At 46.0% G+C, this 26863-nt stretch overlaps 1 protein-coding gene across 1 annotated transcript in view; it reads left to right on the top strand.

The window, feature by feature from the left end:
- Window positions 1-26863, top strand: part of GABBR2 (gamma-aminobutyric acid (GABA) B receptor, 2) — a 410792-nt gene that overhangs the window by 269367 nt on the left and 114562 nt on the right. Inside the window, exon 8 of the mRNA XM_010847041.1 lies at window positions 2341-2577. Coding sequence (XP_010845343.1) covers window positions 2341-2577 — 237 coding nt within the window. The remainder of the gene's footprint in view (window positions 1-2340; window positions 2578-26863) is intronic.

Here is a 26863-nt window from a genome sequence, read left to right on the forward strand (position 1 = left end):
TCAGATGGAGAAACCGATGCTTAGAAAGGGTCTCTGCAGGTATTGTTTTGGGTTCTATGATCAAGATAACACCCTTGACCCCTTGGAGCTTAATTCTTCGGGTAGATGCACTGCAGGAAGTAAAAATTGCAATAAAGAAGATAAAACTAGTGGATAGAGATTGCCTGGCAGGAGGAGGTTGTGGAAAGGGTGGGTCAGGGAAGCATCCCTGAGAAACGACACATGTTGACGTTTGTGTGCCGAGAATATCAGGCCAGAGCTGCGGCAGAAGCTTCCTGGCAGAGGAGGCATCTAGCGCAACAGCCTCAAGTGCAAACAAGTCTGGTGTGAATGAAGGAGACCCAACAGGCTCAGGGAACAGGAAGCCTTATAATACACTATCTCATGCTCCCTGATAAGAAGTGAGCAGGCAGAGGATGCCTGTGGAGAGCCAGCCTCCAGGTGGAGGGGTGCAGTTACCTATGAGAAAGGGCTTGAGGAGCTGGGCTGGGCTGGAGACGGTGCTGTCTCCTTGAAGAACCCTTGGAATTAAAGAACTTCTGCTGGGTATTTTGACTGATGAACAGAACAGTGATGGCTGGACATGATGCATTTCCAAAGGAAATCATAAATAGATAAAACCTGAGCTATCCAATAGGAGCCAAAATGTTTTTGGTTTTTTTTTTTAAAGGTGGTGGATTTGTTGCTGGGATACCATCCGCATTTGGCCAGGCAGATTCCTCATTTGGTTGTCTGCAGATTCCACCTTTGGAGGGGCTTGGTTGTACCCAGGCTCTGCTAACCCCTTGAGCCAAGGGCGAGAGACTTGAGATCCAGCCACAGAGTAACCCAGTCTTCAATGGCTCAGCTTCACCACTCTACTCGGATACCAGAACTGGCCCCAAACAACTTGGGGTGGTTTTCAAAAAGCAGTTATGACTTCAAAATTCAAACATGTGAGAAGCAGCAAAGATAAAATGAGACCAGTCTGGCTATACACACAGAGACACACACATACGCATGCTGTGTGACCTTAGGCAAGTCTCTAGACCTCTCTGTGTCTCCTGCTGCAGATTGAGAGGGCATGTGTGACTGTCTCTAAGGGGCCTTTTCTGGTATAAACTGACAATGAGTTCTGGTTTCTATGTTTGATTTGTCCCCAAGGAGGATTAATCCAAAGACTAAGCCATGGGCTCTGATGACATTTCTGGCAGAGGAGTTCAGAAGTGATTTGAGAAAAGGCCCATGAAGAGCTGAGGGTAATGGGTTCCCCTGGAGCGGCATTCATTTGGATCTGTAAGCCTCAGGGACTAGAGTAAAAAGGCAGTTTCATTACTTTGTGGCCTCAATCAGAATGTTAATATTACCAATGAAATTATTTTATGAAATCCAGCTCAATGGGAGAAAAAAAATTTTTTAATGTGAAGTTATTCGCAGACCCTGCTATATTCTGGAAGATGAAAGGGAAGAGCACAATGTAGAGATCAGAAGGGACCTTACAACTGGACACCTAGGACCTGCCCGGGGTCCCATGCTCTAAGAGGACCTCACTCAAGCCCCACGGGGTTCAAAATCCACAAGGCCACAGGGACCTGCCCACCCAGAGCCTACACCCCTCCCAATCCTGGGCCATCCCCTGAATTCCCTGCCCAAATGCCTGGAGCCGCATCCAGGGTCCAAGGAGCCTCTTCAGGGAGGACTGAGCCTCAGGGTGGTCATGGGACTACTTATGCCAGAAGAAGGTGGACTGGCTTGACTGGCCTGTGGGATGGAGTCAAGTGGGAAGAGAAGAGGGTGGGCCCCTGAGCAAAGTTAGCTTCCCCTGTGCTTCTGTGTCCAGACTGAAGCTCCAAGGGGTCTCAGACTTCTGAATTCAAACCTGGCCTTCCAGCTTGTTAGGAAGGTTTATTCACCTTCCTTTAACCCATTATGACAAAAAGATAGAAAATATTTTATTCAACAGTCTGTTTGTTGTCTATAACTTAATATTTAAACATATGGTGTATGCGCCTCCACTGTTACTGTAGCTCCAGGCCCAGCTAATGTCAGGAGGAGGCCTGCTCGGGATGCATTTTTCCTTCCACTGGTCTTGGCAGACAGCCAGGGTTCAGATACCAGCCCTGCCACTCACTTGGTCCTAGGCAAGTTAGCTTTCCTGAGTCAATTTTCTCATCTGTAAATGGGGACAGTAATAGTCCCAGTGTACAAGGTTGTTGTGGGGGTTAGATGCGATAATGCACGTTAAGAGCCTAGCACCGTGCCTGGCTCATGATAAGCACTGGGGAGTGTCAGCTCTCGGCACCATGTGCTTCATGTCCCGGCTGGCTGTAACTTGGTGTCCCTGGTCTCCTTATTTTCCAGACACCACAGCAGTATGAGAGAGAGTACAACAACAAGCGGTCAGGAGTAGGACCCAGCAAGTTCCACGGGTATGCCTACGACGGCATCTGGGTCATCGCCAAGACGCTCCAGAGGGCCATGGAGACGCTGCACGCCAGCAGCCGGCACCAGCGGATCCAGGACTTCAACTACACGGACCACACGCTGGGCAAGATCATCCTCAATGCCATGAACGAGACCAACTTCTTCGGGGTCACGGTCAGTCCCAGGCCCCTGGGCTCTGCTTTCCTTAGCGCCCCTTGGTGACACACAGGGCAAGAGGCACTGTGTTACAGGCCCTCTGATATATGCTTCATTTTTCGCTTGTTGAAATAACTTCCTGTGGGCTCTGTGGTTGCAAGGCTGCTGAAACGGGCATGGCCAGTAACGCTGTCTGACGTGTTGGGAAACTACCTGTCTATAACTTGTGGATTAGAAAGGCCATAGTGAGCTGACACAGAGCAGGTGGAATCCACCAGGCGGTGGGGTGGGGGTGAGTCAACAGAAGCTCTGGATCCAGAGTCAGGTTCAAATCCTGGGCATTCACTTTCAAGCTATGGTCTTCAGACTACAGAGTTTTTTCAGCCCCCAAATGGAAATAATACCTACCTGGCAAGGCAGTCATAAACATTAGCTGTTACAAATTAAAAACTGCCCTAGCAGGTGGTTGAGCAAGCTACTTGTTCTGAGTTTTAAGATTCTTGAAATAGCTGGCAAATGGGAATAATAATGTCTGTCTTGCACAGAAGTCAGGAAAATTGGAACGATGAGAATCAGTATTTCTTGAATGCTTATGATGTGCTAGATGTGTGCTAAGCATTTATGTAGATTAGCTTGATGATGTATGCCCAGTGCTAGGCACATGTAGATGCGGAGGAAATGCTCGTGGTTGTTGTAGTTAATAATTGTCTCACTGCATCTGTGTGCCATCCCTAGGAAGTGGGTGCTGTTACCACCCCCAATAAAGCTGAGGAGCCTGGAGCTTGGCACATTTAAGTACCACAGCTAATCAGAGGTAGAGTTGGGATTTGAACCTGGGTCTAGCTCTTAAAAGCTGCATCACACTACCTTCTGGTCATGAACATAAGTGGTAGTCATTTATGTCTCACAATGATGTATTTGTCACTGACTGTGCTCCCAGAATGGAGAAGGCGATGGCACCCCACTCCAGTACTCTTGCCTAGAAAATCCCATGGATGGAGGAGCCTGGTAGGCTGCAGTCCATGGGGTCGGGTCGCGAAGAGTCGGACACGACTGAGAGACTTCACTTCCACTTTTCACTTTCATGCATTGGAGAAGGAAATGGCAACCCACTCCAGTGTTCTTGCCTGGAGAATCCCAGGGACGGGGAAGCCTGGTTGGCTGCCGTCTATGGGGTCGCACACAGAGTCGGACACGACTGAAGCGACTTAGCAGCGGCAGCAGTGCTCCCAGAAAATTAGGGAAATTTGCCTAAAGAGTAGTTTGAAATGGCTAAAGTGTTGCCCGTTGTTCTAATTTCAAAAGGCATTTAGAGAATCCGTCTGTCTTGAGAGCATATAAGATGAGCTAACTGGGGTATTTCTTACAAGTTCATGTTCCTTTGCGCATGCGCTCAGGTTTGGGTGGTTGGTCTGATTTCTTACAAGGTCATGCTCCTTTGCGCATGCGCTCAGGTTTGGGTTGTTGGTCTGACGGGCCGGGACTTGTGCAGGTGCTGAGTGTAGGCTATGGCGTGGGCTCCGAGATAAGATGGACTTCTTGTCCTGGAGACTGTGGTCCAGAGGCAGGGCTGAGACCTAGACTCAAATGATATTAAGAGGTTGAAAGTGCTCAGCACCACGGGACCTTTGATGAAGAAGTCACGGAAGACTTTGGAAGTGGAATCTTTGGGGTTGTGCCTTAGACCTGCAGACGGGGGCTGGCGGTCCAGCTGGATGGAGTGTGGTGAGGTGCATGTACTTTGTTGGGAATATTGAAAGGGAGGGTGGTGAGGCTGGGAAGGTGAGCTGGGGCACAGCTCTGTAGGGAAAGCTAAGGAGGCTGGCCTTATCTTACAGGCCAACAGTTTTCCAAGTGTGCCTTGACCAGCAGCACCAGCATCTCCTGGGAGCTGGTTAGAAATGCAAATTCTTGAGCCTAACCCCAGACCCACTGGATCAGAATCTCAGGGTTGGGGCACAGCCATCTGTGGTTTAACAGACCCCCTAATGCACAGTAGAGTTTAGAACCACTGCTCTGGGCATTGGGGAACATTGAGGTTTGCTGAAAAGAAGGAGAGTTCCAAATTCCTAAATAGAGCCCCTCTTGACCTGAGACCTGGACATTGCTCCCACAGCTCGGAAGTGAAGGCTCTTGTTAGTTATCGGTAAAGGTCATGTCTGCAGTGCATCCTGGACACAGACTGAAAACTTTAACAGCTTTCCTCAGCCCAGTGGTTTCAAAAAGTTCTTTTGTTTTATCCTCAGAACTTCTTGTTATCAGATTGTACGTGGTCCCTGGTGTGTAATATAAATTAAAGAGGAGATTCTCAGGTGAATGGAAGAAGAGCCCAGAGCCCTTCCAGATCAGCCCCCTCCACATCCCATCCCACCTCACCTCTCCCTCAGAAAGGCTCCGCAGAGCACCAAATGCTTTAGAAGTCCTTTCTGTCCATGGAACAAATTCACAGACAGAGCCTTAGAGAAGGGTGGAATTCACCAGGGGTCCCACTAGTAGCATTGTGGCAAAGCTGTCTCAAAATATGGGTCCACTTTTTCAGGCCATCTTGTCACGCTTTGTTTCCTATTTCATAGAATGAATTTGTAGTATCCCAAGTTGAAGTGGCTGGATAGAGAGCTACAGAATCTAGGAAGCCTCTCCTAATCCTAAAATGCAGCATTTTGTCTAGATGCCTGATGTAGCTTAGGTGGAGATCATTTATAACTACTCCTAAATGCTGCCAAATAATACATGATCCCTACTTGATGCGCAATTAGATGAGGCTGCCTGAAAGGCTTTACACAGCTTGAAGATGAGTTTCTTTTTGATGGGACATTCCTTGACTCATATTTATGCCTGGTCTCATTTGTGACTCATGATTCAGCGAATGTCAGAACTGAAAGTGATCTTAGAGATCCTCAAATTCAACCCCCTCAGGTTGCAGATGAGTATCTGAGGTACGGATGGGGAGTTTCAAAGTCACACAGAAAGAAGGTTCAATTTAGGCAGGACAGTAGCTCAGATGGGCCTGCCGTCACCACACCGGTGCTGCCTCTCTCCTCTTTATACAAATCTTCCATTAGTTGAGAAAAAGATTGCAATAGTGAAACAGGTCTTCAGGTTTTTTTTCCCCTTCCTCATCCCCTTCGTCACATATTAATATGTGCTTGTCACTGGGCTCGAGACAGGTTTCATTAAAATTGTCTTCTGATCAGAGAAAAAAGACCAATTTCTGACAAAATAAAAAGTGTCCCTGTGGTCCAAGAAGACCGCAGAAGGCCAAGTTCAGACATAAATAAAGAGTTGGAAAGGAAGGGAACAGGAGGTAGAAATAAATTGAAGCATTTTCTGTTTGCTGAAGGGTTTTCATTATACAGCACACACAGTATCCATTTTTCCATTCTCAGGCAGACACTTTATTCTGGGTCACCCTCATTCAGCTTGTTTACTATACGGAAAATCGTTTAAACACATTAAATTAATTATATCCGTGACTCAATTTCAATTGATTCAGTATGCATTCTCGCCTGGGAGCCAGGCCTGTGGCTGCCAGTTGGTGTGTTAAAGAGATTTCTTCGGGCACCCCAGGTCGGGACTCTGGCTTAGTCTGGGGCCCTAGTGTCTTTAATTTTCTTAAGAGCTCTCCTCCCAGCCACCTTCCTCCGAGAACACTGGAGAATAGGACCTGTGTCCCCAGCTGTACACTGATGGTCTGGGGTGCCTGCTACCTCTGATTCCCTGAGCCCACAGTTCCGGTTTCTGGCCCTGTCATTACCTCTCTCTGCTCTGCAAATCTCAGAATGCTTTCTCACCCGGAAACCCTTTTTCTAACAAACACCTGATAAAACTCAGGCTCAAACTGGCTGTTAGGTCTCAAAAGCCCAGAGCATCCTGAGAATCCCAGTCCGCAGAGTTCCTCTAGGGCAAGGATTCCTAAACGTCTATACACATGTGGGAACCTCCCAGGGAACTTTGTTAAAAATGCAAATTTCCTAGCCCTGCCTCAGAACTTCTGATTGAGTGGCTTTGCAGTAGCGCCAGAAAATTCCCATTATTAACAACAAGTAGTCCTGGTGAGTCTCAAATAGCGACGTTTTGAGAATTGCTTGGGGCTCTGGCAGATGTATTCCTCCATTCATTTGCTCCTTAGCAGATCCTGTGCTGGGTGCTAGGAGCTGGGAGCGCAAAGAAGAATGATGTGGTCTGTGGGTTCCCTACCCAGTGGTAGAGAGGTGGTAGATAACAATTGCCAGTCACTGTCCAAGGTCAGCCCAGACCCTTGGAGCAGGGACTCCATTCTGCTTATGAGAGGAAAAACCAGGAAGCTGTCCTGGATTTTCCCACAGTTCAGTAAGCAAAACTCCATGTGTGGGTAACCACAAGGTCCCTGTGCTGCGAGTTCTCCCTGTGCCATGCCCTGGGGAGTGAGGGTGCAATGCCAAGTTCCCTCCTCCCTAGCACTCAGGCCGTATACTGTGGTTTAATAGACTCTTCCAAGAAGGCTTTTCTACCAAAGAGACACTGAATTCATCAACAAGCTAATATCCATAACCCTTCAAAGGCTACTTGGGAATGTGTTCTGAGTTTCCAGGTAAAAAACCAAAGCTTAAATTTTGGGGGGATGAACATGTTTTAATTCCTCCCAGTTATCTTTTGGGTGTGTCAGACCAAGATACAAGGGCTCTAACCAGCAGTATCCCTCCTTTAGTGAATGTTTCTTCTGGTTTGTCTTTTGAAACTACACCGTATTTATTTTGTGGTGCCTATGACAAAGGCTAAATTCATAGAATCTCATTGTATCCTATCGTGTGCACCAGTTTCTCCAGGAAGTCACTGAGAGCCTTTACCCCACAGTTGGGTCAGGGCTGGGAGGCTTACATGAGCACTTGGGCATGGAGAAATTGAAAGGGGCTCTTGGGAATATTTTTGACCGTGAGAAGAGGGCCCATTCTTTCTAAACTATTTCCTGTGATCACCTCCTCATTCCCTGTGGGTGGACCTCATATAGAAGCAATCACAGCGGCAAAGAGGGTGACCCATGAGTTCCTCCAGATATAATAATAGACCCAATCTTCATCCTTCGCCCAGCCTCTCTCAAACAGCTGCGGGCCTCGACATCTCAATTTAACATCTCGGGAGAGGCCTGCAGCCTTAAGTTCAGGCAGTCACCTCTGATGGCTGTTATCACTAATTGATCTCGCCAAGAAGGTTGCGAAGACAGCAGGTGGCAGTTTGCAGAGTTCATTGATCTGTTTGTGTTTGTTGCTGAAGAATGGGAATCCAGCCTTCACCAGTGTGCCCCTTAAACTTCAAGTTTTTATGGGAGATTTTTACAAAATTATCTCTCAGATCAGATCAGATCAGATCAGTCGCTCAGTCGTGTCCGACTCTTTGCGACCCCATGAATCGCAGCACGCCAGGCCTCCCTGTCCATCACCAACTCCCGGAGTTCACTCAGACTGACGTCCATCGAGTCAGTGATGCCATCCAGCCATCTCATCCTCTGTCGTCCCTTTCTCCTCCTGCCCCCAATCCCTCCCAGCATCAGAGTCTTTTCCAGTGAGTCAGCTCTTCGCATGAAGTGGCCAAAGTACTGGAGTTTCAGCTTTAGCATCATTCCTTCCAAAGAAATCCCAGGGCTGATCTCCTTCAGAATGGACTGGTTGGATCTCCTTGCAGTCCAAGGGACTCTCAAGAGTCTTCTCCAACACCACAGTTCAAAAGCATCAATTCTTCGGCGCTCAGCCTTCTTCATAATCTCTACTAAGACTCAAATACTGCCCCCATCCTCAATTAATACTTTTCCTGAAAAGAGGACATCCTGGAGTAAGCTCAGTTTGGCTGGGATCCCAATCACTAAGTTCTTGAAACCAGGTCGTTAGAGGAAGCTAACCAGCTCCTCGTCCCAGGAAAATGACACTCTGTTGACTGAAGCCTCATTTATTTCATTCCCAACTGTTGCTTGGCCATGCTGTGACCCTGAAGTTGCACGGTTGATTTTTTTATCAAACAGGAAACTTTATGCTACACACACACACACACACACACACACACATGAATGAATTAAACTTCGTGTTGTTCAAGTCCGCCTATCTCTCCTGCCTCTCTGATCTTTGGGGTCCTGGCTTTATTCTCCAATACAGAAGCTTCCCACCAGCCACCCATTTGTGCCTTCTATTTGATATCATCATTTTGCTTTAGATTTTTTTTTTTTTTAAGGCTGAATTTGAGTGAGCCAAGAACTAGAGTACTAGGAACTCCACCCAGAAGTAGAGAAAAGCCTACCAACTTAGGATTTGACCCCTTTGGGGGCTGGTCATTCAACCAGTCATGACTCCATCCCCTGGACTCACCTGATTCCACCTGTTTCGATTTTATCCTCGAAGCAATCACTGGAGAGCTTGTCAGAAACTCTGCCATGGTCCGAGTGTGATGTGCCAACTGTGTGTCCCAGAAAACGGGACTTGTCCCAGTGACCTCGTGCTAGGTCCCGACGCCACTCAGGCTTTTCTGTTCTCAGGTCTCCCTTTCATGAGTGTTTCTTGGCTGTTGTCCAGGATCAACAGCAAACCCTTCCAGAACTTCCTCTGCACCCCACTTGTCTCCACCCCACTCAGACCCAAGGAGATCCACTGAAATTGCAGTATATACAAACTTAACATGGGAGCTGGTTTGGGAACCTCATTTCTCTCCCTTTATTCCCTGGCTAAGCAGCCTACCCGCAAACTCACATAAAATCCACCATTTCCCAGGGCGTGGCAGTGATGAACTGTAACAGGAAACGAAGATTTGAAAAGTCAGGCAAAAGGAGGCCACAGTTCAGCCCAGCTCTTAGAACTGTGTGACCTCAGGAAAATTGCTTACCTATCTGTGCCTCAGTTTCCTCATCTATGTAGGAAAATATAACCTACTTCATAGGGTTGATATGAGAAATAACAATGGTGTTTAGTACCCAGTGGTATCATCACCATTACTATTATTATTATTCCCATGCTATTATGATGACTTTTCAAAGCCCAGTTTATGCAGGTCTAAATCAAGGAATATTCAGAATCAAGTCTAACCATCATTCTCTCTCTACTAAGTGCCAGTCTGTTTCACATATATTATCTCATTTAATTCTCTCAGCAAATTGTGAACTTGTATTAAGGTTGTAGGAACGCTTTTGAGTTCTCTACCTGCTGCCACCATTCACTCTAGGGATTTGATAGTCACCTTAAAGGTGGAAGACATCTGCTCACAGTCCTCCCTTTGTTCCTCCCTTTAGTCGAGCTCCATGCCACTTAGGGTCCCACAGCCCTAAGAATTATCACTCAGTATCATACACAAAAACTAACAGCAGCAGGTGCTGTTGGTGCCCCAGCCAGATCCCTGCCCTTTTAGGAGCTAGGTGAGATTTGCCCATTCCCCAGCTGTGCAGGTGCCCCTGCCAGTGTCCCCCACGGATGGAAACCTCCTAGCCTGGAGGTGCCTGGGACTCACACCCCTCCCCGCAGCAGCCTGCAGGGATGACTGGGTGGTGTGTTGGTGACACCAGCGCTGTTCACCTCCAGGGGCTCCCTGGAGGATCAGGCTGAGACTTGCCTTACTTGGAAACACATCCCACAGAGCTTGGCCTCTTCCCTCTCCCTCTCTCCCTTACAGGTGTCTCCCGAGAACACATGTTTAATCTATCCCTTGCACATGATTCCCTGTCCTAGGCTCTACTTCCAGGGGACCCAATCTGAGACATCTAGGTGTCTTTGTGGGAAATTTAAACATTTTAAAGAGGGAATTTTTACTGTAAGCTAATTGTTAACTGTGCATGAAGTTTAGCACCAAGCCTCTCCTGTCACCTCCCCCATACCAGGTAGCCAGTTCCAGACTCCTCTCCCTTACAGTCCGTCGCACCCCGCTCCTATCCCTGCCTCTTTCAGTCTGCCTGTGGGAAAGCCGTATTCATATTCTCCAATGAATTAGCAGCTCCCAGATTTGTGGGTCCGGTCCCCTCAGTACTTCGCCTGGCACTTACACCTGGAGGAATCTCAGTAAACACTGGTAACCTTGAGTTAACTTCTTGGGATTGAATTCACGTACAATTGAGAAATTCAGTCACACTCTCCTACTCTGCTGCCTCCCAGGCTTCTATAAACTAAAGACTTTTGCTATCCAATAAATAATCAGAACTGACAACAGAAGTATTAACAGGATCTATAGTTCTTGAATCTGCTGATAGTGATGCCCAAATTACTGCTGTGACATCTGGTGTCACTGTTCCACGCAGGTTGTGGAAATCTCCCTGACACATGTATATGTGGGGATGGGCATGAAGGGCTCTCACTGTTTCCTCTGTGAGGCAGGAGAGAAACCCAGCCTTTACCCCTTCCCGAGTCTTCCCCATCAGCATTTCACTAGGACTCAAATCCCAGAGCCTGAGGAGGGAGGGAGTGGCTCTTGGGCCCTCTGTAACTTCAGACTGTCAGGAGCATTTCCTGGAGGTAATTAATTGCTAGTAATAAACAACAACTATAACAATAATCCTCGATGTGACTGCCCTGTGCACAGGGTACATTTATAGTCTCTGTCTTCTTCTTTCCTCAATACAATTACATTTATTAACATCATGCTAATAATAGCTCTCAATTAATGAGCTCCTCCTGCCTCCCAGGCAGCATCCTGAGCACTGTACACATGTTACTGAATGTGATGTTTAAGACAGCCACCCGGCAGGGGATTTGTAATTTCCAGTGCCGGGAGTGCTCCTCCCAGGGAGCTGCATCTGCCTCTCTAGCCGACGTCCCATCTTTGTCCACGCATCCACACGTGCTTCCCTGGCACCCTATTCAAAACTGCAGTCCCGTCCCTTTCGTTCTTCTTCACAATAGTTACCTGACTTGATGTGCACTCTTTTTTTCTTATTCATTGTCTGTTTCATTTTCTGCCATATCTCTGAGACCTAGAACTGGGTACCTAGGACATAGTAGATGCCTACTAAATATCTATTAAATGAGTGAATGATTTAGCTAATTAGCAACCATATCATTATTTAAAAAAAAAAAAAAAAAGGCTGAGCAGACTGAGCCAAGATAAACGATTTACTGAGCATCTTACAAATAGCCAGTGTCACTGCATTCAAAGCTGACCAGTCTGGCTGACTCAGAAGCCCATGTTCTTAACCATTTAGGTGTTCTATTAACTCAACTAGCATTCCCAGCACACCCTATCAGCCAGGCCTGGGCCAGGCAGGAAGAGTAAGATAAAAGGCTTGCCCTGCAAGGAACTCACTGTCCAAACAACCATATTAGATGCTCTGGAGAGAGAGCAGGAACCATTCTCCCCATGTTAATAGGAAAGGATATCGAGGTCCCCACTCTGCACGTGGTTATTTGTGTGTCCATCTGCCCCTTCCCACTGGACAGTGAGCCTCTGAGCCCCTACCTGGCGCTGGGGCCTGTAATCCTCTCTGTATCCCTGTGTAATACTGGCCCTTACTCTATGAAACACGTTTGCTGACTGAATGAATTAGGAAATTGTAGCTCAGCAAGGCAAAGTAGCTATGCTTGGGTCCCACAGAGTATTGCTAGTGAGCCTCTCAGATCCACATCCCAGGGCTTCTGATTCTAAATGCAAGTGTCTTCAGATCTGTTCTGGGGTACTGCTTGGCTGCTCTCCCCCCGTTTATTTAAACACAATTACAAATGACTGCAGATAATGTACAGCACAGGGAAGAAACCTACTCCTTCTGCTGTCAGATAAATTTGAAAGATCAAAATAATGTGGTTTAGCAATTTGTTTGAATTGATGCCTAGCCTTCCAAAGCTTGACGGTTTGACTTCCTCAAGTCAGGGCAAAAATAGCTGTTTCCTTGTGAGAAGCAGTGTGGGGGAGTGTACCATCTTATGAGAACTTCAGCAGAAGCCCTGTGTACAGATTCTGTTCAGGTGCCTGCAAGAAACAGACTAAGGGAAGGTTCAGTGACATGGTGGTTGTACTAACATTGCTGTAATAACTGATGTCATGATGATAGGAACGGCTAACAGTGCTGAGTGCTCACTATATGCTGGGTAATCTGCTAGGCCCTTAAATGTAGTATCTCATTTCATTCTTATAATAACCCCTGTTACGAGCTTGGAAGAAGAGCTATGACAAACCTAGACAGTGTATTGAAAAGCAGAAACATCATTTTGCTGACAAAGGTCCGTATAGTCAAAGCTATGGTTTTTCCAATAGTCGTGTATGGATGTGAGAGTTGGACCACTCTCACAAACAAGGCTGAGTGTGAAGAACTGATGCTTTCAAACTGTTGTGCTGGAGAAGACTCTTGAGAGTCCCTTGGACAGCAAGGATATCAAACCAGTCAATCCTACAGGAAATCAACCCTGAATATTCATTGGAAGGACTGATGCTGAAGCTGAATCTCCAATATTTTGGCCACCTGATGCAAAGAGCTGGCTCTTTGGAAAAGACCCTGACACTGGGAAAGATTGAGGGCAAGAGGAGAAGGGGGCGAAAGAAAATGAGATGGTTGGATGGCATCACTGACTCAATGGACCTCAGTTTGAGTAAACTCTGGGAGATAGTGAAGGACAGGGAAGCATAGTGTACTGCAGTCCATGGGGGTCATAAAGGGTTGGACACAACTTAGTGACTGAACAACAACAGCAAAAATCCATGTGTTGAACTCTAATGAAAAGTACCTCAGAATGTGATCTTATTGGGAAATCAGGTCCTTACAAGATGTAATTAGTCAAGATGAGGTCATACTAGAGTAGGATAATCCAGTGCAAATAGTGTCCTTATAGAAAGTGGAAATTGGGAGACAGACATACCCACGGGGAAAGCCCCACGAGAAGATGGAGCCGTAAGCTAAGAAATGCCGACGACTGCCAGCAAGCTACCGATAGCTGGGGAGCTGAGTTTCCCTCATGGCCCTCAGAAGGAACCAGCCCTGCTGACACCCTCGTCTTGGGCCTCTGGCCTCTGGAACTGTGAGACAAGAAATTTCTTTTAAATCACCCAGTCTGGGTATTTTGTTAAGGCAGCCTTACCAAACTAATATTCAGTACAATCCCACACAGTGGAGATGTTACAGACTGTTATTATCAGCATTTTTCAGGCAAGAAAACTAAGAGGTTAGTTTACCCAGGATCACAAAGCTCGTGATAGAGGAGCTGGGTGGCCATAATATTGGAGTTTCAGCTTCAGCATCAGCCCTTCCAATGAACATTCAGGACTGATTTCCTTTAGGATGGACTGGTTGGATCTCCTTGCTGTCCAAGGGACTCTCAAGAGTCTTCTCCAACACCATAGTTCAAAAGCATCAATTCTTTGGTGCTCAGCTTTCTTTGTAAATAATAGGCAAGGCTGAAGCCAAGACTGCGGTCTTTTCATTTCTAGGTGGGCGATCCTCCTTGACACCCAGCTGCTGCCATCTGGGGGGATGTTCTACACGTCTCAGTTTGGCCAGATCATCCTAGAAGCAGCACCTTGCCTTTTACTCACTGCGTTCCTGATTGGGGAGAGGGAGGGTACTTTACTACCCTCTTATTCATATATATTTACATTTATACACACATACACATTTATTTCTTTTTCTGATTACTGAAATATCACATTTCCATTACAGAAAATGTAAACAGCACAAGACAAGCACCAAAGAGAAAATTGAAGTCACCATAACTTCATCAATCAGACAGACCTGCGGGGTCCTGTAAGCGCTTACACTTCACAGTCAGATATCTTTTTCTTTTATTTAATTCTTTCCAACCATTTGTTTTGATCCTTCACATTATAAAGCTTCTTCTATGGCAATGGTTCTCAATCTTTTTACCTCATCTCTCCTTTTTTAAAAATTATAATCAAATGTATGTAACATAAAATTTACCATTTTAACCATTTGTAAGTATACAATTCAGTGACCCTGAACATATTCACACTGTTGTGAAACCATCACCACGTCCATCTCCAAAATGCTTTACTCTTTCCAAACAGAAATTCTGTCCTTATTGAACAATAACTTCCCATTAGGAGTGATCGTTTTAAGCTATGATTTATTTTGGGGATATTTATTAGTTATTTTCAAGTGTTTGTCAAGATATCATAAGTGATTTGCTAACTCATTTTAAAGGGAAATTATAGTATTTGCAAGCTGTGTCCAACCAAACAGTTATTAGCCCAGCAAAAGTTTGGTTGCCTTTCCAATACAGAAACCTAAGAACGTACATTTTAAAATGTTGAGAATATAAATAGTGAGCAAACATTTTCAAGTAAGTAATATAGTTAGACATTAGTGGTATCCCCACTATTAAGGAAAATCTTTAGATAAAGATACACCCAGATCCTGTATGGGAAACAAATCTGAAGAGGTCTGTAATACTAATACACCCCATGCATTTCTCTCTGCATCAGATCAGAATGCCCCCCAGTGTGTGTCAAGGTGTGTTAGCCTGTGAGCTTGCTAAGCAGGAGGGAAGTCGTCTATGATCAGGGGAGGACAGCTGACATAAATTTCAGCTGACAAGCTTTGAATGCTAATGGATGCCAGCTCAGCCTGCGTGTACTTGAGCAGGGGTTACTCACACACACTTGGATGTAAGCCTCTGTGCCTGCCAAGCTAATGGCCAGCCCTGTGGGAAGGGGGTGAAAGAAGCTGGAAAGATTCCTTTTCTCATGGAATTGCAATACCATTTCACCCCCTTTCTTCTTTTTCAGTGGAATTCAAGCTTTCTAGAATTCTTGCTTAAACCAGTGTTTGGTAATGTTATCCTAAAACAATAAAGAAGCCTGTTACCAGCAAAAGGGGTTTATATAGGAGCAACAAAGAATTGCAATTCAGGACATGAAACCATGGCAAACTACATGTAAGTCCAGTTCAGCATGGGAGACGAAACTCTTTTATAGAGAAGGGGAAGTTGGAAGGGGCTATTATAAACAAAAGTCCATTGAAGGAAATGGGGAGTTCGAATTATAGTGGCTTTTTATTGGCTGAGTTGTGACAGTCTCTCGTTTGCAGACCTGTTGCCAGGCAAGGAGAAGTCTTTCCTGCTGGTGATAGTAAGCTAGGGTCGCTTCCTGCCAGAGATACAAGGTATGTCTCTCTCTGTTGGGATGTATGTTGAGAAAGTGAGTAATATGAGTGATTTGTGTGTGAGAGCTCCCCCTTCTGGCCTCCTGATGATAATTTTCATTGAGTAGAGAGACCTGGGGGCTTCCCAGGTGGCTCAGTGGTAAAGAATCTACCTGCCAATGCAGGAGACACAGGTTTGATCCCTGGGTTGGAAGATCCCCTGCAGAAGGAAATTGGAACCCACTCCAGTATTCTTGCCTCGGAAATTCCATGGACAGAGGAGCCTGGCCGGCTACAGTCCCTGGGGTCACAAAAGAGTCAGACGTGACTTAGCGACTAAATGACAATAAAAGAGACCTGCAGTCTAAACAGAGCAATGTAGATTATGGAGCAGGGAGTGGAGGTGGGGGTAAGGTACAGAAGGGACTGGATGTGGGGAGGTGCCCACTTTTGTCTTCCTTAAGAGGCAATAGTGTGAAGGAAGTGAGGATAGCAGGATTGGGCAGAGCAAGAAGTTGATCTGAAGTTTGTAGCTGAGGCTGCAGCCAATCCTAGAGGAGTTCTGGAGCTGGGATGGCCCTCATCGCTGTCCAGAGTGAGGCATGGGGCCTGAGCCTTTGGATCTTCTTGTCAGTCAGTCACTGACCATGGCTGGGTCCAGGAGAGATGTGTCCCTAGGCAACTGCCCATGGGCAGTTCCCCACGGTAGTGGCCTCGCTGAGACTCTCAATTGTGGGGATTTTTGTTTTTTAATTTCATGTGGACCATTTTTAAAGCCTTTATTGAATTTCTGGGTTCGGGGGGGTTGTTTTGGTTTTTGGCCATGAGGCATGTGCGATCTCAGCTCCCCGACCAGGGATCAAACCTGCAACCCCTGCGTTGGAAGGTGAAGTCTCAACCACTGGACCACCAGGGAAGTCCTGGGTTGTGGGGATTAAAGAGGTTTAGACAGGCAGAATGCCTGGGCCATAGTAAGTGCTAAATTAGTACAAGGATAATGAGCAAGGACCCCTTTGGATACCAATGACACACCTGTAATTAATTTTCTAGTTCTCTAGACCCTCAAACACCTGTAATTAATTTTCCAGGAGATATTGGGGTTAGTGGATCCCCATATCACTGCTTCGGTTGCATTCTTGCAGCTCTTGCCATCTTTGGTAATGCACATTCTCATATTCATAGACACAGTAGCACAGTCATACACACACACACACAATCCTAAAGGTGTGATTTATGGGTATTCATGTTCATTGCATGTAGAGCGATTTATCAGTCTATTCCACTGGTTTTCAAACTTGTTTTTCAAAGGAGATTTTACATATAAGCCCAATATCATTGTTCCTCATTTAACATTTACATTAACAATAAAATTATACTTAATGTTACTTTATTTTTTTTCAAATTTGCCCTTTGGAAGACTCTGTTAACCATTCTTTTCTACTTAAAACTCAGCATACAAATTTCTTCAGGAGTAAAGATGAAACAAAGGCTTAATGGGGAATCTGGCCCAAACCATCATTTCAGCTTAGCCTGGTCAGGCCCCTGAGAAGGACTCGAGGGTGGCTGCCTTGGTAGCAGGTCCCTTGACGGTGCCTCAGAGGTGGGGGAGGGGATGATCTTAGCTGGTACCCAAGCCTCCACTCTTTAAAAAAAAAACATTCAGTATAATTTATTGACAATATTATATTAGTTTCAAGTGTACAATATAGTGATTCAATGTTTTTACAGATCATGCTCCATTTAAAATTATTGTATATAAAATAATGGCTGTATTTCCCTGTATTATGCAATGTATCCTAATATCTCATTTCAGTTTAGTTCAGTTACTCAGTCATGTCTGACTCTTTGCAACCCCATGAACCGCAGCATGCCAGGCCTCCCTGTCCATCACCAACTCCTGGAGTTCACTCAAACTCATGTCCATCGAGTCGGTGATGCCATCCAGCCATCTCATCCTCTGTCATCCCCTTCTCCTCCTGCCCTCAATCTTTCCCAGCATCAGGGTCTTTTCAAATGAGTCAGCTCTTCTCATCAGGTGGCCAAAGTATTGGAGCTTCAACTTCAGCATCGGTCCTTTCAATGAATATTCAGGACTGATGGACTGATTTCCTTTAGGATGGACTGGTTGGATCTCCTTGCAGTCCAATGGACTCACAAGAGTCTTCTCCAATACCACAGTTCAAAAGCATCAATTCTTCGGTGCTCCACATTCTTTATAGTCCAACTCTCACATCCATACATGACCACTGGAAAAACCATAGCCTTGACTAGCTGGACCTTTGTTGACAAAGTAATGTCTCTGCTTTTCAATATGCTGTCTAGGTTGGCCATAACTTTCCTTCCAAGGAGTAAGTGTCTTTTAATTTCATGGCTGCAATCACCATCTGCAGTGATTTTGGAGTCCAGAAAAATAAAGTCAGCCACTGTTTCCACTGTTTCCCCATCTAATTGCCATGAAGTGATGGGACCGGATGTCATGATCTTAGTTTTCTGAAAGTTGAGCTTTAAGCCAACTTTTTCACTTTCCTCTTTCACCTTCATCTAGAGTCTCTTTAGTTCTCTTCACTTTCTGCCATAAGGGTAGTGTCATCTGCATATCTGACGTTATTGATATTTCTCCTGGCAATCTTGATTCCAATTTACTTTATACATATTAGTTTCTACCTTTTAATCCCCTACCTTTATCTTGCTTCTCCCTGCTTCCCGTTTCCCACTTCTAACCACTTGCTTATTCTCTGTATCTGTGAGTCTGTTTCTGTTTCATTATATTCATTCGTTTTATTTTCTAGATTCCACATATAAGTAACAACACAGTGTATTTTTCTGACTTATTTCATTGAGCATAATGCCCTCTAGATCCCTCCATGTTGTTGCAGATGATGTGGAATTTCTTTTTTTAATGGATGAGTAATAATATTCCATTGTATGAGTATGTATGTATACACATGTGTATATATATATATATATACATATGCATATGTATTGGAGAAGGCAATGGCACCCCACTCCAGTACTCTTGCCTGGAAAATCCCATGGACGGAGGAGCCTGGTAAGCTGCAGTCCATGGGGTTGTGAAGAGTCGGACATGACTGAGCGACTTCACTTTCACTTTTCACTTTCATGCATTGGAGAAGGAAACGGCAACCCACTCCAGTGTTCTTGCCTGGAGAATCCCAGGGACAGGGGAGCCTGATGGGCTGCCGTCTATGGGGTCGCACAGAGTCGGACACGACTGAAGCGACTTAGCAGCAGCAGCAGCATGCATATATATTTGTATATATGTGTATATATCACACTTTCCTTATCCATCCGTCTGTTGATGATCACTTAGGTTGCTTCCATATGTATCTTGGCTATTGCAAATAATGATGCTGTGAACACTGGGGTGCATGTATATTTTTGGATTACTGTTTTCATTTTCTTAGGGTATATACCCAGCCATGGAATTGCTCAATCATATGGTAATTTTTCTATTTTTAGTTCTTTGAGGACCTATACTCTATTTTAATAGCTCTGTTTGATTTTAATGTGTACCGTAAAAGCATAGCTGGTATTTAAGGTAGTGAGATGACGTCTTCTTTTTCTCTTTTAGTTTTTTTTAAAAAGGCAGATAGTTAATAAAAGCACAGATGGCTGAAAATTGTGAAGGTGGCACACGTATGATGGAGGTTTGAGAAGTAGTGACCCCCTTCTCCTTTATCCTCACTTCGTCTTGAAAGGCACTATGGTCATCCTCTTAAAGGCTAAGAGATGAATCTTGAAAGAGTAGGAAAGAGAATGAGAGAGAGAACAAGTGAGAGATTGACCAGCAGTTTAACTTTGTTTTCCTCAGCCAGCATGTACAGTTATCAAAGCAGCAAATAGAGCCGTACTTGTACACACAAGTTTTTGGTGGTAGGGTTAATAGTCTTTTTTCTTTGATCCCCTTTCACCACATCCATGTGGTATCAGTAATAGAATGTGTTTGTTCAGGGGGTGTCCATTAAACAGGCAGGAGCCAAGCTGCTTCAGGTGGAGCCGCCTGTGGTGTCCACTGAAACATGGCCCTTGAACCCAAGCAGCATGATGTGGAAATCCTCACGTCAGTCCCTGCTGCGCCATCATTTTGATTCCAAGTAGTTGGTTAGCATTACAGCAGAGGCTTCTACTGCCCACTCCTAGAGGGTGCAGTCTGTCTGAGGTTCACCTCTGTTCTCGGGTCCATAGTTTGGCCTGTATTTGAGTTCCAGCTGATGGTAAAGGAACAAATACATCAGAGATATTTTTATGACCGCTCCTGTCTCCACCCTCTTTCAGCATCTCCTCAGGGCTTAATGCATAGTAGGTATACAGGAAAGACTGGCTAACCAGTTGGATGGGTGAGAGGACTGGGCAGATGAGCAGAGAGTTGGATGGCCAAGTGGATAAGTGAGTGGATGGATGGATATGTGGGTAGGTGAATGGATGTAGATGAATGGGTGCTGGAGAAAGAGGGAGCAAGATCAGTAGATGGATTAATGGATGAACGTGTAGGTGACTGAATGAATAGACATGTGGGTAGGTGGACAGATGGATTGATAAACGGGTAGGTGATAGGTAGGTAGATGAGCAGGTGGGTGGATAGACATAGATGAATGAGTGGATAAGTTGGTGGGTGGATAGGTGGGTGAGAAGGAGTGAATGAGTGAACAGCAGGCTTAGAAGAGGCATTGGCAGTTCATATGTGTCTGCTTCATTCTAATCAAAGCACATTTTTTTTCCGGGAGGATCTTCAGAGGTGATAGCCCTGATGTCTTGACTCCTTTTCTGTACAAGTCCTGACCTCTCTAGAAAGTGTTTGCCACATTTTCTGATGTGAGGTTCCACTTGTCATCGGACTCACACAGAAATCCATGTTTCATCTCAGGCCTTTCTTCTTCACTCACACTTCACCCTTTCAGGGACTGGGCCTCATTAAAATCTGTCCTCTACCCGGTTACTTTTTGAGGAAGCTCCTTGTTAGGGCATTTCTGCTGTGAAATGTATCACACCAAACCCATGTGAGTGCCGGCCTGAATGCTAAAGACTGTTATTAGCAGATTTAGCCTAGAGATGTTTCAGAGTTGTCAGTTCTGATGTTCATAGGATTATATTTTCAAACATCATCACACATCCTCTATGACAGACTTGATTACTGTGATGAACTAGTTTTCTTGCTTTGAGAGATGTTTCAGTTGCAAAAATGATTCTGAAAGCATTTGAGAGAAATGCCAGGCAAAACTGAAGTGACACTCTTTCATTTGGGTGCTTCTTCAGCTTGCTGGGAGAGGAAGCTAGCAGTGGCAGAACGAGCACTGGACATGGAGTCCTTGGACCTGGGTTTGCATGCTGTCCCCTCCACCTTAGCAGTGGTAACCTCAAAAAAGTCTCAGATCTTTACATAAAGGGTGGAGGGCTATTCCTGGAAAAGGGAAGAATCAATGCAAAGGCCTTGGGGTGGGGGCACCTTTGAGAAAGCAACGCCCATGTAACTGGAGCTGAGGGTGGGATGGGATGAGCCTGGGTGTGGGGGAGATAAGTAGGTGGAGGACAGATCATGTTGTGCCTGTTATCCCAAGATCAGCAGGAACCTGGTTGCTGTTCTTGAGAAGCTTCCCCTGGCTGCAGTGGGAAGGAACAGTGGAGAAGGAGACAAGAGCAACCGCAGGGATGAGGTACCAACCACGGCAGTGGAGTACACAGAGAGGCAGGTGGATTCAAGGAGGAAAACCACAGGGCAAGGTTATTGACCAGTTATGGTAGAAAAGAGGGGATGATCAAGTATGTACTCCTCATGCAGTTGCTTCCTATTGTGAACTGAATGGTTCTCAAATTATATACACTGTGAAGATTATTGCAGTAAATTAAAAAAATTCATGTATAGACTCTATGATATTCTGTACATTTTAACACTAGATAAGCTGAAAATTTGCATGGTGGCCCAGGGGAAACTGGATGGTGCCATCGCCCCTCCTAATGCTGCAGAAACAAAACTTGATTACTGTGATGAACTAGTTTTGGTTACTGAAGTCTTTTAAGTGACATACGTGACTCATATCCTATTGGTTTAAACACTGAAGGAGCCCCTGGGCCAGTGGCCTAGACTTTTAGTCTAGACAGTTGGGCTTGACTTCAAAGAACAGGTTGGGTTTGGAAAATCAGAGATAATTGGAGCAGGGAAGAAAATGTTTTCTAGAAATAAGCACCCAGACTTTTCCATCCCTGTGTGAGGAGTACTGTGTCCCCTTAGACCTAGAATACTGTACTTCTAGAAAAGGAAGTGTTTTGCTCAGGAAGCAATCATGACATGAGCAAAGACAGGGCCAGTTGGAGTGCTCGTGACAACATGGTTTGTTACAAGAGGGGCAGAGGAAACCCTGGAAATAACCTAAATGCCCAGTGGTTGGGCTTAGCTAAATAAACTGTGATGCATCTTTCCAGTAGAATTGTTGGCAACCACTAAAAATAGTTGTTATGGAAAAGTATCTAATGGCATAGATTGTTTGTAATATATTGCTTGGTGATTCAATTTCAAAAAGAGTGGGGCAGATAGAGGAGAAAGGGTGGGAGCAAATGTCAGAGAGGCCTTCAGTGTGTCCTGCCCTGGTGGGGGCCTCAATTTTCTGGGCCTGGAAGAACTGACTCCATCTACTTTCTCCTCCATGCCAGCCTCTGCTGAGTTGATCCCCACTAGTTGGAGTCTAGTTAACTGAGGGCATGTTATGCAATTTCATCTTGAATATGTATAATAAAAATTACATAGAGTGTTACACACCCTAACACAGGGTATAGGCTAGCTTGAAAAAGTCTTTTGGAGGGCTAATGAGGTCTGGAGGGCTTAGGGTGTATACAGTTAATTACTAATTGTGACTGATCAGCTCTTGTAGCCTCTTAGTGTACATGGATGAAAAGCGCAGGATTCTGTATATGTGTATGAATCCCATGGATGGAGGAGCCTGGCGGGTTACAGTCCATGGGGTCGCTAAGAGTCAGACACGACTGAGCGACTTCACTTTCACTTTTCACTTTCATGCATTGGAGAAGGAAATGGCAGCCCACTCCAGTGTTCTTGCCTGGAGAATCCCAGGGACGGGGGAGCCTGGTGGGCTGCCGTCTTTGGGATCGCAGAGTCAGACACGACTGAAGCGACTTAGCAGCAGCAGCAGCAGCAGCATGTATGTATCTTATACACGCACGTACACATGTGCATATTATTACAGGCCCACAGTACGTGATGGAACAGTGACCTAGATTCTCTCCTCAGTACACAGGATCCTTGGGAAGCCGTATGTAGCGATAGCTAATCCCCATAACCACCGTCAGCTCCCCTTCAGTCATTTGGCAGCGCCCTGCAGTATGTGCAGGCTCTGCAGTGCTTTCTGAGATGTACAAAAAAATTCCCTGTTTGTCCTCAAATCTAGTCATCCTATCAACTAGCTTATAAAGAGCTGCCTCAGTAATCCATGTTTAATGGCCTTAGCCACTAGACAGCTGTCCTGGGAATTAAGGTCTCTTGTGAACAGAGTATCCTGAGGTTCTAAACTCCAGTGTAATGGAAGTGAGTCCTGTTTCCCCCACCCCACCCCCACAGAAATGAGATTTGGAGCAGATGTCCAGCTTGGCATCTCCTCCGTGGGCTCTTGCTTCCTACCCATTTTTATGAGTAGCAGCAACCATAAGAGGCAGTGGGATTCATCAGACGTCCCCTCCATTGGACAGCTGCGGACCTCAGCTCGGGATGAGTTCTGTGCCTCAGCTCATCTGTGGGGTGGGGGAACGTTGCCTGACGTGACCAGAGAAGGGCCTCTCAGATCTCTCAGGCTTCTTGTGATGCTGAAATAGTGTAAGAGAAAAGGTTTTCGAAACAGGAACCAAAATTTACCAAATCCCCGAGGTACTGAATGTCCAGGGAGCAAGCCCTGCCTGTGAGGGAGATGTGATTAGTACTGTTTCATAGAGGAGGAAACCAGCGTTCAAGAGCCTGTGTGGCCTGCCCACATTCACATGGTGGGAAGGATGGGGCCAGGTTTCAGGCACGCTGTCAGCCGCCTCCAGTGCCCAGGTTCATCATGCACCCCTGCCCACCTACCCCCGCGGAATCCTTTGGAACCCGAGTTTGCACTAGTGTGCCAGCCATGTTTCTAGAGAAATGTCTCCGGGCTTCATCTCCATTCCCCCCTCCACTTGCCAGCCTCTGCTGACTCTGAAATCCCAAGTACTGCCTCTCTTCCCTCTCCCCTTTGCCACTCATTTATTCTGGCTCTCGCTTGTGCACTCAGCACATTATTCTTCCTGAATAACCTATGACCATGTTATTACTTATTGAGAGCTTCCATCCCCCCGCCACTGCCTACAGGATACAGCCTGGCATTTTAGGGGTCCCACCCCCAACCCCAGGCTCTAACCTGCATTCCCAGCTGTTTGTCCTCAGCCTGTTCTTCACACGGAAGGGGTGCTAGCGGCTCTCCCCGATGGACATCATAATGTTTAACCTTAATGACAGTGCTCATGGGTTTTTTTCTTTCTGTCATCTTTTCAATCATTTATTCATTTAATAACTCATTCTTGAGAACTTACGCTGGGCCAGCTAATGTGTTGGGAGCTAGGGGTACAGCAGTGAGCCAGGTGAACAGAGACCCTTCAGAGAGCTTACAGTCTAGTGCACAGAGGCAGTCCATATGGACATAGTAAATGGGTAAATTATATAGTCGGTCAGAAGGCATGCTTGCTATTCGAACAGAAAAAGAAAAGAAAAAGAAAAAAGAAACATGCAGGAGGAAGGAGGATTGGAAATGCCACCAGTGGAGGGGGAGGGGAGCAGGATGGTGAGAGGAGGCCTCACTGGGAAGGTAACAACAAGAAAAGACTTGAAGGAAGTAAGACAGCGAAATGTGCAATGACTGGGGTAAGAGTGATCCAGGCAACGGGCAGCCGGTGCAAGAGTCTAGGGGGAGCGCGTCTGGAGCACTTGCATCAGCGGGAGGGGAGCTTCTACTTCTGGTCAAGATAGAGAAATAATATCCAAGGACTGGACAGACCCTCCTGCGTTAAGCAATTGGGCTTCCGGGATGGTGCTAGTGGTGAAGAACCCGCCTGCCTGTGCAGGTAGACATAAGAGACACAGGTTCAATCCCTGGGTCGAGAAGACCCCCTGGAGGAGGGCATGGCAACCCACGCCAGTATTCTTGCCTAGAGAATCCCATGGACAGCAGAGTCCATAGCGTCGCAAAGAGTCGGACACAATTGAAGCAACTTAGCATGCATGCACGCACGCTTAAGCAACTAAAATAACATTCAAATGATGTGAAACAATAGTTTTCTGACATCGGACTATAGATCACAGAGGAGAGTGACCTCTGCGAGAAGGGACACAAAGAGCATGACTTTTATGGTTGCCCAGCCTACTGCCTGGAGAGTTTCCAGGCCACAACATGGGGAGAGGGGGCAGGCAAACAGCCTGGTTGATGCTTCTCCACATTGAGGAGAGTTGAAAATTTGAATTTAGAGAGTCCAAGGAGGCTGGAATTTTCAGGCAGAGCAGTAGAGAGGAGAGAGCTGCACGGAGAGGGAGAGCAGTGGAGACCTACATGCTTTACTTGCTTGTTTGATCAAAATTACTATTGAGTGCCATCTACTTAAAAAGAGTTTGAAGCAGCTCTCAATAATAGGCATACATACATCAAGGCCACTGAAATGGAAGTCAGGGATCTAAAACCGTACAATGTAAAGACAAAATATACAGCAAAGACCTAGGCTAGCACTGTGAATTTAATTATGAATTTAAACGAGCTGGATACTAAGTGATAAAGAGAACTGAACCTCATTTTCTTCATCTATAAAATGGAATTAATGATCTCTGCCCAGCCTACCCTAGGGAGGGGCCACGAAGATCATCAAAGCTATGGGTGAGACTGTTTCATTCAGGGCTCTTCTGGTGCAAGTAATCGACAGCCGTACTTAACCGAAGACAACTGTGAGGTTTAGGATGAGGCATTGTCATTTCTCCATCTCTGGCTCTGCTTTCTCTCTCCATCCTCAGCCTCTGCCCAGTGGCTTCTTCTTCCCGTTATCACAACACCAAGTCTAGGGGTGGTGGGAGTGGAGAAGCCCATTTCCCCGAAAGTGCCAACAAAATCCCCGGAGATCCCTCTTAGCCTTGATTGGCTATCTTGGGTCATGTGCCCATCCCTGAACCAGTGACTGTAGCTAGAGGATAGGCTGTACTGATTGGCTTGGGCTAAGTAATGTGAATAAACTCCGGGAGTTTGTGTGCTGCAGCCCATGGGGTTACAAAGAGTCAGACACGACTGAGCGACTGAACTGAACTGAACTGAGGTCATGCGATCCAGCCCTGCATAGAGTCAGCTTCACAAAACTTCAAGACTGAGAGTAGAGTCTAGAAGATCCCTCTGTTGGTTTTTCTCTCTTTTTCTTCTCTCCCATGGACCCATTTTCTACCATTCTCTGTGCCCTGAGAGGCTGATTTCATAGATCACCCAGGATCTCTTGTCCTTGGGCTTCCGGTTGAATTTGGTGAGTGGAGAACATAGGCAGGAGATTGGAGGGTGGGAGGAGCAAGAAGGGTCAGGGTGCAGCCCCTCTACCTCCACCACCACTTTGGGGCTGCGTCTCCTAAAATATCTGTGCCCTTCCCTCCAGGGCTAAGTCTTCTCTGTGTCTCCCGATCTTATGAAGCTCCACCGGCACTCTTTCCTTGCCTTCAAATAACAGCTCATGCCTTTGCTAGTGTACAGGCACATAAGCTTCCCTTGTCTGCTGCTTTAATCTGCCCCTCGCTCTGTAAGTGATCCTTAATAAAGTCCTTTTTGAACCATCCAGGGTGAATTGTTTCCTCCTGTGACCCTGTATTTATTATCTATTACTTCATACCAAATTATCCCAAAATGTAGTTGCCTGAAGCAACAATAAACTTTTATTATCTCACACAGTTTCTGTGAGTCAGGAATTCAGGAGTGACTTAGCTGGAAGGTTCCAGCCTGGGTCTTTTATGCCTCCTCCTTGAAGCCTTCACAGGCCTTCCTTGAGTGAGTAAGCTAAGGCAGCTGAGGTTGGGACTACAGCCCATCTAGGGCAGAACTGTACTGGGGCAGGAGGGAAAGTAGGAGGTTTCAGAGTTCTGCAGATGTGAGCTCACACCCCAGGTCTGCATCTCACAGCAGTGACCCAGAGCATGTGACTCTCCTGACTGAGCCTCGTTTTCCTCATCCAAGAAATGGGAAGATGGCAATATCCCCAGGCCTGTGGACCACCTGGTTTGCCCAA

The sequence above is a fragment of the Bison bison genome, unplaced genomic scaffold (assembly GCF_000754665.1).
Source record: "Bison bison bison isolate TAMUID 2011002044 unplaced genomic scaffold, Bison_UMD1.0 scf7180017864243, whole genome shotgun sequence".
In the NCBI taxonomy this organism is placed as follows: Eukaryota; Metazoa; Chordata; class Mammalia; order Artiodactyla; family Bovidae; genus Bison; species Bison bison.